The 16,872-nt window shown below is 40.7% G+C and overlaps 1 protein-coding gene across 5 annotated transcripts in view; it reads right to left on the reverse strand.

The window, feature by feature from the left end:
• The window catches only part of LOC310852501 (solute carrier family 9 member C1-like), a 50,417-nt gene extending 43,386 nt beyond the window's left edge, over window positions 1-7,031 (reverse strand). For 4 of the 5 annotated variants that reach the window (XM_083756116.1, XM_083756113.1, XM_083756115.1 and 1 more), the window contains exons 1-3: window positions 6,635-7,031; window positions 2,766-2,866; window positions 223-348 (exon numbers count right to left, since the gene is read on the reverse strand). In XM_083756116.1, coding sequence (XP_083612242.1) covers window positions 223-348; window positions 2,766-2,866; window positions 6,635-6,845 — 438 coding nt within the window. In that variant the 5' untranslated portion in view covers window positions 6,846-7,031. The remainder of the gene's footprint in view (window positions 1-222; window positions 349-2,765; window positions 2,867-6,634) is intronic. The other variant, XM_083756114.1, reaches the window with a different exon arrangement.
• Between the last annotated feature and the right edge of the window lie 9,841 nt (window positions 7,032-16,872).

A 16,872-nucleotide genomic window follows, 5' to 3' on the forward strand; every position in this document is an offset into this window, starting at 1 on the left:
GAGCTACAGTTCCCAGTATCCTTAGCAAACTACAGTTCCCAGGATTGCTTGGGGAAAGTCAAATGCTTTAAATATGAATTGGATGTGTTTTAAACGAAACTATTTTCCTGGAAAATATTACTTTGGGGTTTAATTGGACACATTTGTGTGTAATATGCAACTATATCCTTAATTTGAAGTTTGAAGTAAATTTCTAAACAGAAAATTGTATATATGTCTTACCTGCCAAAATGATTTTCGAAATATATAAAAATCCATCTCAAATGCAGCTGTAAATATTATAACTGGTGTAAACAAATGAAGGAAAAGTACAGGATCTATATCTGCAATGCTCTTCACAATAGGAATCTGGCAACACAAAATGAGTACAAGGAATTGTTAATTGTGAATACTTTTATATTATTTTACATATTTCTTCCCCGCCCAAGCATATGATCAGAGGGAGTGGAGAAAGAGTACCTAGATTTCTTCTGTACAAGAAGAATAGCAAAGGAGGAGGCAGTGGCATAGAAAGGGGGGGGCCGCCCCGGGTGTCATCGCTGAGGAGGGTGACAAAAAACAACTTCCGCCCCCATCGCACACCCCTACCTACGCCACTGCAGGAGCACTCTCCCCCGAGTGATTTCCAGCAACCAGAAGCATGGCTGCCTCCAACTTTGCAGGCAGAGCACACCCCTTATGGCTAGTAGCCTTCGACAGCCCTCTCCTCCATGAATTTGCCTAGGCTGCCTCCTCCTCTCTGTCTTCCTTGCCTGCTCGCTTTGGCACAGTAAGTCTCTGTGGAGGAAAGCCACTTCCCCTCTGCAGGAACTGGGAGAGTCCCAGCATGGGCAGCCGGGCAGAGAGCGAGGCTACCCCTGGGGGCCAGGAGGGGATCTTCCTGCCAGGTTTCAGCCGCCTGGAAGGTTTCCAAGGCTTGATCAGGTTAAAATGGGCTAAGGCTGCTTGGAACAGGTACAGTGGTACCTCGAGTTAAGAACTTACCGTATTTTTCGCTCTAAAAGACGCACCAGACCACAAGACGCACCTAGTTTTTGGAGGAGGAAAATAAGAGGAAAAAAATTCTGAATCTCAGAAGCCAGAACAGCAAGAGGGATCGCTGCACAGTGAAAACAGCAATCCCTCTTGCTGTTCTGGCTTCTGGGATAGCTGCACAGCCTGCATTTGCTCCATAAGACGCACACACAATTTCCCCTTACTTTTTAGGAGAGAAAAAGTGAGACTTATAGAGCAAAAAATACGGTAATTCGTTCTGGAGGTCCATTCTTAACCTGAAACTGTTCTTAACTTGAGGCACCACTTTAGCTAATGGGGCCTCCTGATGCCGTCGCACTGCCATCACGTGATTTCTGTTCTCATCCTGAAGCAAAGTTCTTAACCCGAGGTACTATTTCTGGGTTAGCGGAGTCTGTAACCTGAAGCGTCTGTAACCCAAGGTACCACTGTATTGTTGGGGGTGGTGTGGGAGTGAGTTAATACTTTTTGCTAGGTCTGGGTTGCTCTGGGTTTTATGACTGCATGGTGGAAGCTGCCTTTGGAGGCTTGCTGCCCTAAAAAGCATCTTTTGAATCTCTGCAATAAGCCAGAAACCCACCATCCGGCCCCATTTCTTCCCCTCTCCATAAGCGGGCTGCATTCTTCTTTCCACCATCGGCATACGTCCAGCCACAATCTAGTCGCTGGCTCCTATGGTAGGGAGCAAGAGCAATGGTGGAGGGCTCGGGGAGTTGAGGGAGAAGAGTTTGGAGAACCACACCCAGGTGTAGCTAGGTGAGGCAGGGGGCAATGGACGTCACACTGCGGAGTCTGCAGCATGCCTGAGCCACTCATCTCTCCTGAGGGGGAGGCGGTGGGTGGACTGCCTGCAAGCTCCACGCTGCTTTTTTGAGTAGCACGGGACTTGCGTCTGCCCACCGCCTCAGCTGCCCTACAGCTGAGGAGGAGGCTGTGGAGAGGCTCCATGCAGCACACCTTGCCTTGGCTTGCTCCGCCCCATGAGCGTCTCGCTCTGTCTGCGGCTGCAGGGCACGCGCACAGCCCTGGGCACCCGAGCGGCTAGCCATGCCACTGGGAGGAGGACCTCCTAAATTGTAGAGTCGGATCCAGTGTTAGATGGGAAGCTGGGTGTCTGAAACTTTACCCTTGTGCAGTAGCTTTTAGTGCCCTCTGGTAAAACAATCTACAAGTTAATTTTTACAGAAACAATGATGTTTGAAACATTTTTAAAATGATGAGTCCTTCGCTCAAGTTGGAATTGGGCTTGGCATACCATGCTCTTTCCTTAAAATATATGCAAGAAGCCTGTTTCTTCCAAGCTCATTTCCAAATTTCAGATCTCTCCCCAAACCCTCTTCCCTGAAAACCCATATATTTTGCTCTGCCACTTCTTTCAGTAGCAAACGCTTTTCAATCTGGGTATTTCCCAAGCTGAATGGCTTTGAAGTGGCAGAACCCACTGGCTCATCTTCAAGAAAGCAACTTGAAGAGGGGTCCACAAATCCACCTTGCCTAGAGACACCTCAAAATGCTAAACTGGCAACAGCAACTACTGTTATCCTCTGTAGGCTACTAATGTGGAGACAATTTGCATAAAGACCTGGTGTCAGAGACATGCAGGGAGAGCAGAGATGGAATTGAATTTCCTCTCTCCTTCTGCCTCTTCCTCAACCTACTGTGTCTGCAACAGCACTTTGTTTACAAAATATCAGTAAAATCTGTTTCCTTATTAGTGATTGAAATGGGGGAAATTAATAGTTCTCCATTACCTGAGCTGAAAAATGGGGTATTGTTCCAATGCCAGTTCCTACTAAACATACAATTACCAGAATAGGAATTTTTACTTCTTTGATAATTGTTCGTAACAGGGCTGAGGGAAAAAATATATTACAAATGTAATCAATACTACTGTTACATAATTTCAAGAATGTCAGTAAATAACTATAGTTTTATTAATTCAATGTTTCTTTATAAAAATGTTTATCAACATTTCTATAAATAAAATGAAAACTATCAGCTGAACGATTTTTTTTACAAAAGAACAAAATAGTATTAAACACAACACTGAACAATCATAAAAATTACTGACTTATCTTAAATGTTTAAACTACTGAACATGCCTGTTGACATAAAGAAAGTCATCATCAAAATCCTATCACTAAAATTACAAGTAAACTAGAGATTTATAAAATCTAAATCTTAGTGTCTCTGTTGCGTTTTATAAATTTGCTAGTTGTTTTGAGGACACTTGTTGAAAAATACGATATAAATTGACAGAATACACACACACACACATAAACACAGTAATATTAAAATAAAGATATATTTGATAAAAAAATTATCTAATCTCGTCTAGTAATTAAAGGTTTTGGAGGTGAAAACAGTTTGGGTCTTTTAGAGTTCAGAAAGTGCTTTGGGACAAATATTGCCTGCCCATGCACTTGTTTCTATGCCCCCACCCCCAGTGTCTGAAAACCAATGGATTTATCAATAAATACAATATTACAAAGACAATATGTCTGGAGGACTTTTGTCTTCTGTAAAAGCTGTCCTGAACTTTATCAAACTCTAGAAGGAGGAGAATATTTCACAATAGCATTAAAGTAATTGCATAACAGATTTATAGTAGAGAAGAGAGCTGTATACCTTGTCATTTTTTTAAAAAAGTATATTGCTTCTTAAAGAAATATAGAAACTTTTTGGGGAAGTAATATGCCTGTAGTTATTTTATTTTTATAATTCTGTACAATTATAATATTTAGAGTAAGATCTGTCTAGAAAAAGCATTTTTATCCCATTGATTTCAGTGGGAAGTAAACACTTCTTAAATCACCTATTGAAATTAATGGGACTTTAATTTGGCTGAATCATGACCATATTTATATTCTAATGTAATTCTGTATAATTATATAAACATATTTGTTATGGACTACCATTAAGGCAATAAGCCATTGTTTGATGTATAAGGATACAGATATAAATTGCACATAAAATATTATTAAGAGACATTTTTGTTAATTATATTGCACAAAGGGATGTGTCATAATGCCATAATATTTATTGGGTTGCTTTCTTCTTTGTGACTGAATTCTACTATAAAGATTAAAATAATGAATAAATCATAATTTGAGTCACTTCTGTAGAGGGAAAGAGAATTTCTCCATTTATTGCAATGCAACAAACTCATTTTTAAAGGAATAGTATTTAGATGTAACTATTTTCACCATTAAAATACAGTTTAAGAAATAGTGTATTAGATGCTAAAAGATCCCATTCATTCACCCATTCTAAACTGCTAAAAAAAAAGAGTATATGCAAATAATAGTTTAGCTCTCATATAAATGCAAAGTTCTAATTCAATAATGAGACTCTTATTACATCCTGAGTCATGAGTAGCATTTAAGGGCTTTCTATGCAGCTGCAGATATTTCAACTGAGTTATGAACACAATATTCTCTGTAATATGGCAAGAAAGTTTAAAAGCAGTTTGTCTTCTTCAGATGGTTTGGCATTCAAATTCTCAGTACTGGATAGATTACCTGATGTGGTACGGCAAAAGTATATAAAAATGTGTAACTATTAAGGGAATTGTGTTTAATCCAGTTCATATGAGTAACCCTTCCTTCATTCCTTCATTCCTATTTCTGAGTATAAGTGGCATTATTGTTTATGTTTAATATTTTTAAAGTGAATAGTTATAATAGGTTGATGGCCTGGGGCACTTAATTATTTTAATTACTAGCTGACTGCCATCTTTTAATTTTTTAGTACACTGCTATTATTTTTATTATATAACTTTATAAACCACTTTACTGCCTGAAATAATTGAAGCAATGTACACTATAAAAATAAGACTCAAAACTATGCGGAAAACCTCTAAAAAATAATGAAACAATATCTAATGATATACAATTAGCATTCCATAAATGATTGGGTCACACCGCAAGGAAGCCCTTCTTCAATCAAACTGTGATATTCCTAAATCTTTAGTGGTTTCTAAACCTATTTCCAAAAAATACATGACAACTGTAATAAAGTGCTCATAATGGGAGGTGGGTATGTGAAAAAGAAGCTAGTCTCTCTCATTCCTTTTTAACATATCTAGTTCCAATAAGTTGAGGTTAATTTTCTTATATTATAAATCCAGAATCATTTAGAGAAATTTATGGTTGGCTATCTAACTCACATCAGAGATGTAACTGCTCTCACTACCGGATAAAGCAACAAGCATCACCTCTGTATTTGCTTCTTGGAACCATCCAGCCAGGTAGCCAGAGATGGTCTCTCTTATAACCTCTGTTTTGCAAGGCCACCCAAGACTGCTGAAGCAGGTAATATGTAACTAGCTAAATTATATGTACTTTAGTGGTTTTATTTGGCAAATCTGATTGCTGCCTCCCACTTTTCTCAATTTCCCCAAATAAATTTGTTTATGCTTTGACATTTGACTTCATTGGTTTTAAAAATGCAATTCTAGGGAAATCTTTGCTAAGTGTTAAGACTGCATGGATGTCCAGGTACCTTTTGTGTCCTAAGGATATTTCACAAGATGTGTTAAGTTTTGTGTCTTCAGGGCTTTGGAGGAGTAGATACATCTCTGTAGTTTTTAATATTTCTAGAGATGAGTTTAAGGGAAGCTGTCCTTGTCAGTAAGGCTTATAAATCCCCCAAATAATCAAAGTGTAGAGCAGAAAAAAGGGAACCTGTGACTCCCTGGTGTTGTTCGGTTCCCACTCCAATCAGCCCCAGCCAGTATAGTTCATGTTCAGGGAATGAAGAGAGCGGTAGTCTAACAATAACTGGAAGGTGAGATATGTGGCCTAGTGGTTTCTTCAGGTTAGGATCAGCATGTAGTAGCAGCATATCCAAAGGAACCAACTACTAGGGTCCAAGGGGTATTCAATAAAATATTGGAGGGCTGCCCCAAAAAAGTTGATGGGCAATGCCGTTCAAATGGTGTGCATGCGCTGTGTCATGTGATCGATTATGCAGGGCAGGACTTAGCTCCCTCCAATATTTAATTCAAGTTGGTACCAATTTATGGCATGGGGGCCTTACACAAAAAGCAGAGTGAGAGGTTCCACTATGGAAAGTCGCCTGCAGCTGGGTATTTTATGTAAAATGTTTACTCCACTTTTCATTTTAGTTATCCCACAAGGTAGCTTGTGGTACTAACATAGGAAGAGACCTTCTGCTTCAAGTCAGTGGCCCACCTGTCCAGTCAACTAGAATTAGATCCCTATAAGCTCACAAGCAAGACCTTCTGCTCTACACTTGTGTTTCCCTGCAGGTGTTATTCAAAGGGCCTCCGATTGCATTAAAGCAGCAGGAAAAGAAAATGCACCTTGCGGGGGTTGTGCATTGCTGAACACCATGCCTCTCTTATTTAGGCGTCCAATTAAGCAACCAGGATAGTCAACATGCAAACCTTTAGCAATTCTAGCTAACATTTACTAAATGTTATCCGTGTGCTTGGCACTCCACAATACCAAGTTGTCTTATGTTATCCGGTTGTTGTGTGGGGTGTGGGGTCTGCGTTTTCACAAGTTTATCCTACGGACCCACTCATAAGAGTGGCTAACGTGGCTGCTTCTTGCACTAGCGCGAGCTAATGCAACTCAGCAGCCACTAGCCCTACCTCCCATGAGGAAGCTCATAAAAACCACGAGCACAATCATCGGCCGCTTCTTCGCGATGAGGTGGTAGCTGTCGTAATACAAATCGGCGTCGTCGTCATGGTTATGGCGCATGTAGGTCCGGCGGCCGGGGCCCGGGGCGGGCAAGCTGAGGTTTAAGTCGCCCCTCGCCTTCCACGAGGCCTCGGCCTCCGCAAAGTACGAGAAGCCCATGGGCTTCTAGGAGGGAGCCGGAGCCAGGGAGAGAGGCCGCTGGGGAGCCGCCCACAAGATCCCTTTCGCGTGCGAAAAGTTTGCGTGTTCGCGAGCGGCCTCGGCGCCTTCAAAAGTTGCGGGCTGAGCGGTCTCTTCCCCGCCCTGAAAGCGGCGAGCTCCGGCAGGTAAACGGCCGTTTGTCCGTTGGAGTTCAAACTCACCTCACGCCGGGCCTCCCCCGCCAGCACGTGCCTATGTCGTCAGGAGAATTCGGTGGGCGAGGGCGCTGGTGGAGGTTGAAGGCAGGCGGCGACTCCGCCATCATCATCATCATTGGCATCCCCTCAGACAACTTCCCTGGGCGTGGGGACCAGGGAGAGCACCAATATATTACACAGCATCCTGCCACTAATACTACTGAGCCTCATTCCACTCTAAGGCTGTGGCTGTGGAGTGTCAGAGAGAGAGCAAAATGGCACCCACAGCCAAGAAATGTCTTCAGTCAGCCCTAATCCTGTTGCTGCCTTTCTGGTGTAGGAGATTTGAGTCTATGCTACCATAGGCTTCCCCAAGCCTCTAGTGTGTGTAATTCAAAGTGCTTGCATGGGAAACACAATTCAGGAAATAGCAATGTAATGTTGCATTGTGTACATTTTTAAACATTTTAAAATGTACATTTTAAAAAAAATGGTGTTTTTTTAAATTAGATTTGTATCATACCCTTCCTCCCAAAGGAACACCAATGTGTCAGCCAACATGCTCAGTCCTCACTGGGTTGTTTGGCATTGGTAGGGATCTATTTACCCCCTGTTAATTTACAAACTTAAGTATTTATGCATACACACCTGGGGGTCCCCCATGTATGTAGAATCAGTACCTTTTTTTACATGACCTTTTTTGCTTCCAGACTGATAGACACTTGATCACCTAGTTGATAATTAGTGGATAGAGGTAGGACCTGCAACAAAATGCTGCAGTGCAGTGCATCTCCTAGTAGGAGCACTCTTGTTCCAGATTCCTGGTAGCCTGCCATGCTCTTCTCCAGTTTTCAGAGATCCAAGTACAGAGGCTAGCTGTGCTCAGACAGTTATTCAGTAAGGGAAATACACTTTCCATGTGCATTGGTAAATACTTACCTGTCTAGCTAGCTTGCGGGTGCAGGAGAAACATTGATCCTTGCCATAACATGAGAGAAATAGGTTCCAGTGCAGTTAAGTTTATCCTTAAGCACAAAGCATTAAAATATCATTTTACATGTTCCAGAACTAGTCTGTCAAAGAAACTGCTTTCAGGACTAGTCCCTTAGCACTACTTAAGCCCTGAATAACATGTGACATGTAGCTTGCCCTTGTTTTTCAATATTTTATAAATTATGCCATTTCTAATCCTGAATTAAATGGTGCCTCAACAGTCACAGTTAATTTTTTCCCCAATTGAATTTTGTCCTAAATATCCCTACTTTTTTTGTCCTAAATATCCCTACATATCCCTATGTTTTAGCAGTTCTTAAAAGCCTGGGAAAACAAATGCTTTTGCCTGATAGTAATGAGGTCTCTAGACAGGCAGAAGAGTTTGTCTAGTCAACACCCGCCATACTTCTCATGGTGGGAGCATCCAGCGAGAGGCCTCAGTGGACAGGTGGACTGATATGAGAGGTGAACCCAAAATGCCTGTGTTCTGAGCTGTATAAAGCTTTTAAAAATTAAAATCTTTATTAAAATTAAAAACTTTATAAATTAAGTTCAGAAGCTTATAGACAGCCAGCAGAGTTGTTTTAATACAGGCAAGTTGTGATCTCTTTGCCTATCCTTGTTAGCAAATGAATCTCAGCATTCTGGACTTACTGCATGTAGAGAACATTGCAGTAACCCTACTTGGAGGTTCCTAGAACATGGGTAATTTCTGATAGATCATCCAGGCTGGGCTTCAGCCAGCATATCACCCTCCTCAACTGATAGGTCTGTTGTACCTAACACTGTACCATTACTTTTTCTGCCTCACCTGACCCAGCTGGAAAAGAGAGCTACGTATCCTCTGATGACCTCATTCAGCAGCTTCATATAAATTATGAAGCATACAGGGGCACTTTACCCACTCATGCCAAGGGAGAAGCAAAGTCGGAGCAATCAGGATGCAAACATCAGCACTTAGCTTGTGCATATTATTGGTTTATTAAGTCAAACTTCTTGGCTTACTCAGGAAGATGGGGCAGTGTGCTCCTCTCAGTATGCAATGTAGTTTTTCTAGAGTTAATATTTCTTAAGTTTGGAAGTGATAAAGAAGCTTGTTGATGAAGTCATCAGGCTCTTGTGTGCTGCCCAGAGAACAGAGCTGAAGTGTGGGTGGCTTGCTGGGCAGGTGAGTTGAACCCACACATCAGCCTTACCAAATGTACACATCCCCCCCATCCAGGGCCAAAATTAGATGAAGAGAGGCCCTAGGCTACTCCACTTGTGAGGCCCCTTCCCATCCCCCACCCTCACAACTAGAAGAAAATGGAAGAGTGTTATAAACAAAATTGACTGAACCCAAGGATGATGACGGGTATTTAAAACCCAAGGATGATGACGGGTATTTAAAATTCTACAATTCACAATTTCTCCTCTAAAGGACATAATATATTGTTAAATACATGGTGATTTTTTAAAAAAATGCATAAAATTAACACTGAAAAACTTTTGCAACAACTGAACTTCGTAAACCTTTTGTGGGGTTGTGGCCTGGGCAGGCCTGGAACTAGAAGGAGGGCAAGTGGGCACTCTATCAAATGACAGCGCATGAGTTACATGGAGCAGGGCCTTTTCGCTGGTGGTGCCCATTGTATGCCTCACTCTTCCCAGACCTGCTCTCTTTTGGCCTGCATTTTGGAGCTTTATAATTTAGGAAGACTTTGGAAGAACTGGTTGATAAGTCTTATCAGTTGCTGACATATGAACAGATTTTATTTGCTGCTATTCTGTGCTTCTGGTGCACCAGGGTTTACACCAGCGTAATAGAGTTGGACAGGATGCCGGAAGGGATACAATTTATGAGCTTTCTCCATTATCTGAACAGCAGGGGATGTTCAGTCAACAGTGCAAAGGCTGAGCTGAATCATTCCCTTCTGGTTACCTGCTTTCAAAACAACATCAAACCTCTGGTTACGTAAAACATACTCAATAGATACACGAGACGTAACCAGCTGTACTTTTTGCATAAATAAAGTATACTATTCATGTATCATATTGTAAATTTCAATGAAAGTAACTCATAAAGTTCAATGAAAAAAGCAGAAGACCCAGTGGATCAGTTCATTCTCTAATCAGTTCATGCATAAGGTCCATGTATTAGTGTCTATTCCACCTGTGTCCATAAAGTCCAAACAATCCACATGAAAGGTTGTTACAATTCCACAGAATCCTTTCACAGACTCTAAGACAAAGATTTCCGGAATATTAGCCTTGTTTCGCCGTCCTGGGCTTCTTCAGTAGTACAAGTTCTAGGTAATGCAAATAAATACAAAATCGTGATCTCACACCTTTTTGCAGAAAGAATAATACAAAAACCATAAACAACTGTACATACCATATGTGATATAACATGACAGTGGATGTTATGGCAGTGGATCTTATGGTGATAAGCAGCAACTGTTACAAAGTAGAGTTATATGGACAAACACACTATTGATTTGAGTTACAGGAGTTGGCAATCCACAAATACAAAATTTATTTCTTAAAATGACCCATATGGCACGACAAACTTCGTCTATGCACTCTGGTGTCATCGGGACATAAAAAATCAGCTAAACCTTCATCTATATAGCTTAAAGAGAAGACTTCATTTAGAATGACCTGTAATTTATTTTTCACTGATGTGGTAGGGTCACTAGGTATAGGCAAGTAGAAATTTGAATTGCTTAATTGTTTCTCTGCTTCCTTAATGTAGTCAGTCTTATTCATTAGTACAATGGCTCCCCCTTTATCTGCTGGTTTTATAATTATTATTTTTATCAGTAGTAAGTTCATTCAGGATTAGAGAATATTGCTTACTCAAATTGTACTGCCTGCAACTCCCTATCTTCTTCTCTCTAATGTTTAGGTCACGGTGTACTAAATGTTGAATTTCTAGATCAAGGAAAGGTAAATGATGTGGACTTGATGTTCCTTCAAAGGTCAAGTGTCGATTTACACTATTAATCCAGCAGTTAAACGGTTCATGGGCCATGGGCTTCAAATGTGCTCCCAGTGTGGCCAATATCTTTATAATAAATTTTGATTTAAAACACATAAAAAAGTTTATGGCCATGCTGTAGTGTAGTGTTTATGCGACTGTGAATAAAAGGTGGCTGGGCTCATTGTCTCGGGGTTTGGGGGGGGGAAGAGGTGACAAAACTCATTTCCAATAAGTGCCCCCCTTTATTTCCACAACAAGTCCTTGAGTCTGTACTCTGAATGGTGACACCAGGGACCTAGAAGGTACAGGGCTTGTCAGTCCAACCCCTGCACAGTCTCATCAGGGCTGACCTTAAGGCAATGGAGCAATTGGGCCAAATTGGGCCCCACGGGCTGCTCCTAAGGGGGCCCCTGCACCAGGGCAATCTAGATGGATTTTATTTATATCTATAAGATTTTGCAGACTTTGGCTGTGAACTGGGGCCCTACAAAAAAAAAATCAAGTTGCGCCCCACTGCTTCAAATTGGACCCCACTGGCTTGCCCTAATAGTTGCTGGGCCTGAGTTGCCCTGACCTTGCATGAAGTCTTGATTTACAATTTTGGGAGAGGGGAGACTGCGGCACTGGGGAGCGGGCAGGCTGGCGAGTCCCCCTAGATTTAGATGCCCAAGTTGTCCTGCCCTCTCATGAAGTCTTGGGTTTACAATTTTGGGAGAGGGGAGACTGCCCACTGGGGAACGGGAGGGCTGGTGGGCCCCCTAGATTTAGAGGCCCTAGGCTTCAGCCTACTTAGTCTATACATAAATCCAGCACTGACCCCATCCAAACTAGCCCCTTAGTCTAGGTCTCAGTTCGGCCTTAGACACTTTCATTATTTATTTGAATACTTTATTGAGAATACTTTATTGAGGTACATAGCATAGTAGACTGTAACATTTTCAACTCTCGTAAGTCTCTCCAAAGATGTCATAGAATAATTGAATTGTAGAGTTCGAAGGGACCCCCAAAGGTCATCTAGTCCAACCCCCTGCAAATCAGAAATCACAGCTAAGGTATCCACAACAGATGGTAACCTAACCTATGTTTCAAAACCTTGAATGAAGTCCGTTCCACTGTTGAACAGCTCTTGTTGTCAGAAAGTTATTCCTGATATATTAGTTGCGATCTCTTTTCTTGTAACTGGAAGGCATTGATTGGAGTCCTACCCTCCAGAGCAGGAGAAAACAAGCTTATTCCCTCTACCATGGGACAGCCCTTCAGATATTTGAAGATGCCTACCACATCCTCTCTCATTCTTCTCTTGTCCAGGCTAAACATACCCAACTCCCTCAATCGTTCCTCATAAGGCTTGGTTTCAATCATCTTTGAGATGCTTTATCATCTTAACAACATAGTGATATGATATGATAATAATGTTCTTATTTCTTACCTTCTGTTCTCCAGTACCTCTAATGTGACCCACATTAACATTTTTGTTCAGGCCTAACTCTGCTCTCACCTCTTCATTACCTCTGTTTCCTTACTGGCATTTAAAATGGCTACATTGCTCAAGCATAGGTAAACCCTCCATCAAAGAAAACTCTCTTGGAGCCAAAGGGAAGGAACATGGTGATCTACCACCTGGTGTCAGGCTGCTATGGCAAGCCAGTTGTCCTCAGCCAGACTAACTCAACATTAGATCTGCTCTTGATATATGGAGGATTATTATGTATGTACAGTGGTACCTCTGGTTACGAACGGGATCCGTTCCAGAGCCTGTTCGCAACCTGAAAGGAACGCAACCTGCGTCTGCGCGTCGTGATTCACTGCTTCTGCGCATGCGCATGACATCATTTTGTGCATCTGCGCATGCGCGAGTGGCGAAACCCGGAAGTAACCCTTTCCAGTACTTCCGGTTCGCCACCGGACGCAACCTGAAAAAACGTATCATGAAGCAAATGTAACAAGAGGTATGACTATTTATCATCACTGTCCCCAACCATCCTGTAGCAGTGAGTTCCAAGGGGCGAATGTGCAAGATGCACGAAATCAGCTTGCCACTCCCAATTTTTAATAGGGCTTTGATATAAATGCTATTTTGATGTGTGCATAGATAGATAGATAGATAGATAGATGATAGATAGATAGATAGATAGATAGATAGATAGATAGATGATAGATATTAGATAGATAATAGTGTAGTGTACCAAATAATAGTGAATGGGTTAGATAGATAGGTATAGTTGTAGTTTAAGGTTAAGAACATAATTATTGTTGAGTAATAAGAACAAAGGGATTTCCAAAGTGACTGATAAATATAATGGGTAGTTCTATAACTTAGAAGAGAAAATAGACTTTTATTCAACATAAATTTTAATACTTAGCTCAGTTTGACACTGTTTTACAGGTGCAAAATGGGCAAATGATTCATAGATCTAAGGCTATCCACATTGTGCCCCCCTTCCCTGTGTTAGACAAGAAAATGAGAAGACAATGGCAAAGGCTTGGGAAAGATGTAGAAAATGAGCCTTCCCTTATTACCATCCATTTTCATGGTTTTCCATCAATTTTCTCTGCTTCTGGTTGATTAAAAAAACACCCACAATTGTTCCCACAAATGTGACAAAATGAAAAAAGATGAAGGCAGCCTCTGTAGCTGTTGTGGATGATATATAAAATAAATATCACATACAGAAATACATTCAGGGCATTAGAAAATTGTAAATGGCAGGTCCACAGCATGTTCACATCAGGGTGCAACTGCTATCTTCAAAATATCTAATGCCTTGACTGAAGCCCCTAAATGGGTGGATAATAATGAGTTGAAGGAAATCTCAGTAATGTGAATGAAGGGAGCTTCAAAGGACTTCAAAGAACAGGAAGAACTGGCCACATCTATGTCATGTACTTGGCCATGAAATGTTTGAGTCATTAACACTGCCTAGCAGTTGTGGTCTTTGGGACTTCCCATGTTTTTAGATACACTGATGGCACCAAAATAATTCTTTACTGAATCCTGCCATTTCCACCCAGTCATACTGGCTATCCATACATCTGCTTGTATCATTATATATAAAACTATTATATAGTTTTCTATTTAAACACCATACATTGTTCAGGATACAACAAAAGGTGTAGAAAATGATTCAGTGCAGGGCCAAAGTACAAGTTACAGAGAGTTGCAAATAAAAAGTGTAGAGAAACTCTTCAAATATCATTCATTTTAAACCTCTTAAACTAAACTAAATATAGAGGAAATTAATTGTTCTTTTTGTGAAGAGACATGGATGGTGCTTATTCATCTGCATTATGACACTTATTGTGCTATGTAGTGGCTAGAGTGTTAAGCTTGAATGTTGCAAAATCTAGGTTCAAATCTAGCTTCAGCGATGAAACTCTCAGTGTAATCAGCATCTCAGGGCTGTTCTGAAGTTCATGAAGGGTGGTAGGGTATGATTATAGTAAATTATGTCCAATTATTATTCTCATTGCAATGAAAGGATCATTCACCTCCCACATTAAGTTCTGACATTTGGGATAGGGACCACCTGTCTGCAGGCCACATTTGACATAACACGGACCCGAATTCAGTTCACAAAGCTGTTTGCCTCAAACCATGCCTACCTGTGCCATATCTGACAGCTATATTAGCACACACAAAAAATACTTTATACTTTATTCAGAGAGATTGCAGTTTATAGACCCATTCACTTCTCAGGCAAAGTTAGCCTTTAGGAAATGTATCCAGTTACACTCAGATGGTCAGAAGAAGACAGAAGTTGGGACATTCTGATTTCTTTTAATACATAGAATTCTGACAGATTACATTTGTAGATAAATGTCTAAAGCCAGTATTTTTATGGCCTTTTTAGGTAGAGAGAATAAAAAACATACCCCAAAAAAGAAGTATCTCCTGAGGTTCCTCAGAGGAAGCATGGAGATGAGAAAAAGGAAATGGGTTACTGAGGGGAACATCAGGAAAGATGTCCAAGAAAGAGAGGGTTTGAGGAGGAGGCACACCACCCCCACCTCACTGTTATTAGAAGACAACATTCAACATCCATATAAGGTGTTGTTTCAGCTGAAATTCCTGAAGTTATTTTTCATAGCAAGCAACTGTAAGAAGTAAATGTATTAGAAAGACAACCCAAATTATTAATCTGCAATTTTATCAGGACAAATAGCTGATTTGAATGCTAACACAGAAAAACGTATAAGAATTATTGTGAATTATTCTGCCTGCACAACTAAGCATGTCATTACTATGCAAGTTAAAAAAGGACAAATAATATTCTTGACAAGCAGAATTGAGAGAACAATATACATCGATTGGTGAATGGGTAGAAAATTATTTAATTGATTCTATTCTGCCAATGCAAGTTGAGACAAAAAAATAGGGCAAGTCAAAAATGAAGTGCAAAAATGCTTCACTGAGTCCTTAATAGTAAAAGAGGCTTTCATCATCTACTCAGCTGACAAAGATGAGAATATCTTACCCAAAAATTGATAAAGAATTGCATAAATCATGCAATTTCAAGTTATGGGTTAAAAACATATTGTTCCAGTGGTTTTGGTAGGGATGAAGCAAATGAGCCCAGCTAACAACAGCAAAAGCATTTTTATTGTAATGTCCCTGGAATCCAGACTTCAGCATAATGCTCTTTTGTTCCTTTTTTTGAATGATAAAAAAGCAGGACCCCCCCCCCAAAAGGTTATAACAAAAATGGTTTCATTTATGAAGGGGCAAATTGTACTTTATAAAAATCAACACACAGCTTTACTGAACCATTTATGTGTATGTTTCTGCCACAGCATTTGGTCTCAGTCTGCTTGAATCATATGCCCTGTTGCTTTATTATTTTCAAAGTCCCAATAAGACACTATTCTAACCTTGTTGATGAGGAAAGAGCCACCAGATATGCAGAGTAAGATCAGTGCTAGACTGGATCAGTGCCCTGTTCTTGGATGTGGTACCCCAGTCTCCAAGTTTACACAAAGCTCGAAATGTGGCTTCTCACACAATTCAACCCTGAAACCTCGAGTTTCAGAGAATGAAATGCAACAATGCCAGAATTTAGCAAGTTCCTCTTGTACCTTTTCAAATGAGCACATTTTGGTATGCAACTCATTCTGACAATTCAAATGAACTGATTCACCATACTAAACACCACTGCGTGTGTTTGTCTCTGTGTGCAGTTGTGTGTGCAAGTGTGTGTTGCTATGTACATAGGTCACCGTAAAGAAACAGAAAAATTACTGTAAATTTAATCTTAAGGCTCTTACAAGATGCAGTGTGCTTCACCAGCCAACTATTTCTTCTGCCTCCCAACATTTGTTCCCTCATTTAGCCCAGAGAAGAATTCTGGAGAATATGAAAACTTGAACAATATTTTGTGATATTTTGGTTGGCCTAAGGAAGGAAGGTATTGTCCCAGTATGAATTTTGGATTTTATTTTTTATGGGCCAAAACCTTTTGACTGCAGGAATACCTCCATCCCCTGCAGATGCTACAATCAGTTTTGCATTGTCTGCCAGGACGACTAACACAACCCAACGGCAGCTCCATAACACCTGCTCAACTTGTACATTTCATCTGTAAACAAGGTCGTCTGTTTTAAAGGCACCAAGTAGCCCTGGGTCAAATGAATTTCTGGCTTAGTCGCAATAAAACGAAGAGGCAATGTAAGTCTTTAGTGAGCTTTGCTCAAAAAAAAAAAAAAAACCGTCGAGGAGGGAGACAACGTCGAACGGTAGGCAATAAAGGGCCAGTCTAAACTCCACACTAAACAAAGTTGACTTCCTTCCGTCTTAATAGCAGCAAGCTGGATGTCCAAAGACAGCAAGCTGCTTTTCTTGCCGATTCAAGGGAATCTAAAGGGGAAAGTGTTAGGAGGTTTTGAAAGAGAGATGGGG

Source organism: Podarcis gaigeae (assembly GCF_964106915.1).
Source record: "Podarcis gaigeae genome assembly, chromosome: 1".
NCBI classification, from domain to species: domain Eukaryota; kingdom Metazoa; phylum Chordata; class Lepidosauria; order Squamata; family Lacertidae; genus Podarcis; species Podarcis gaigeae.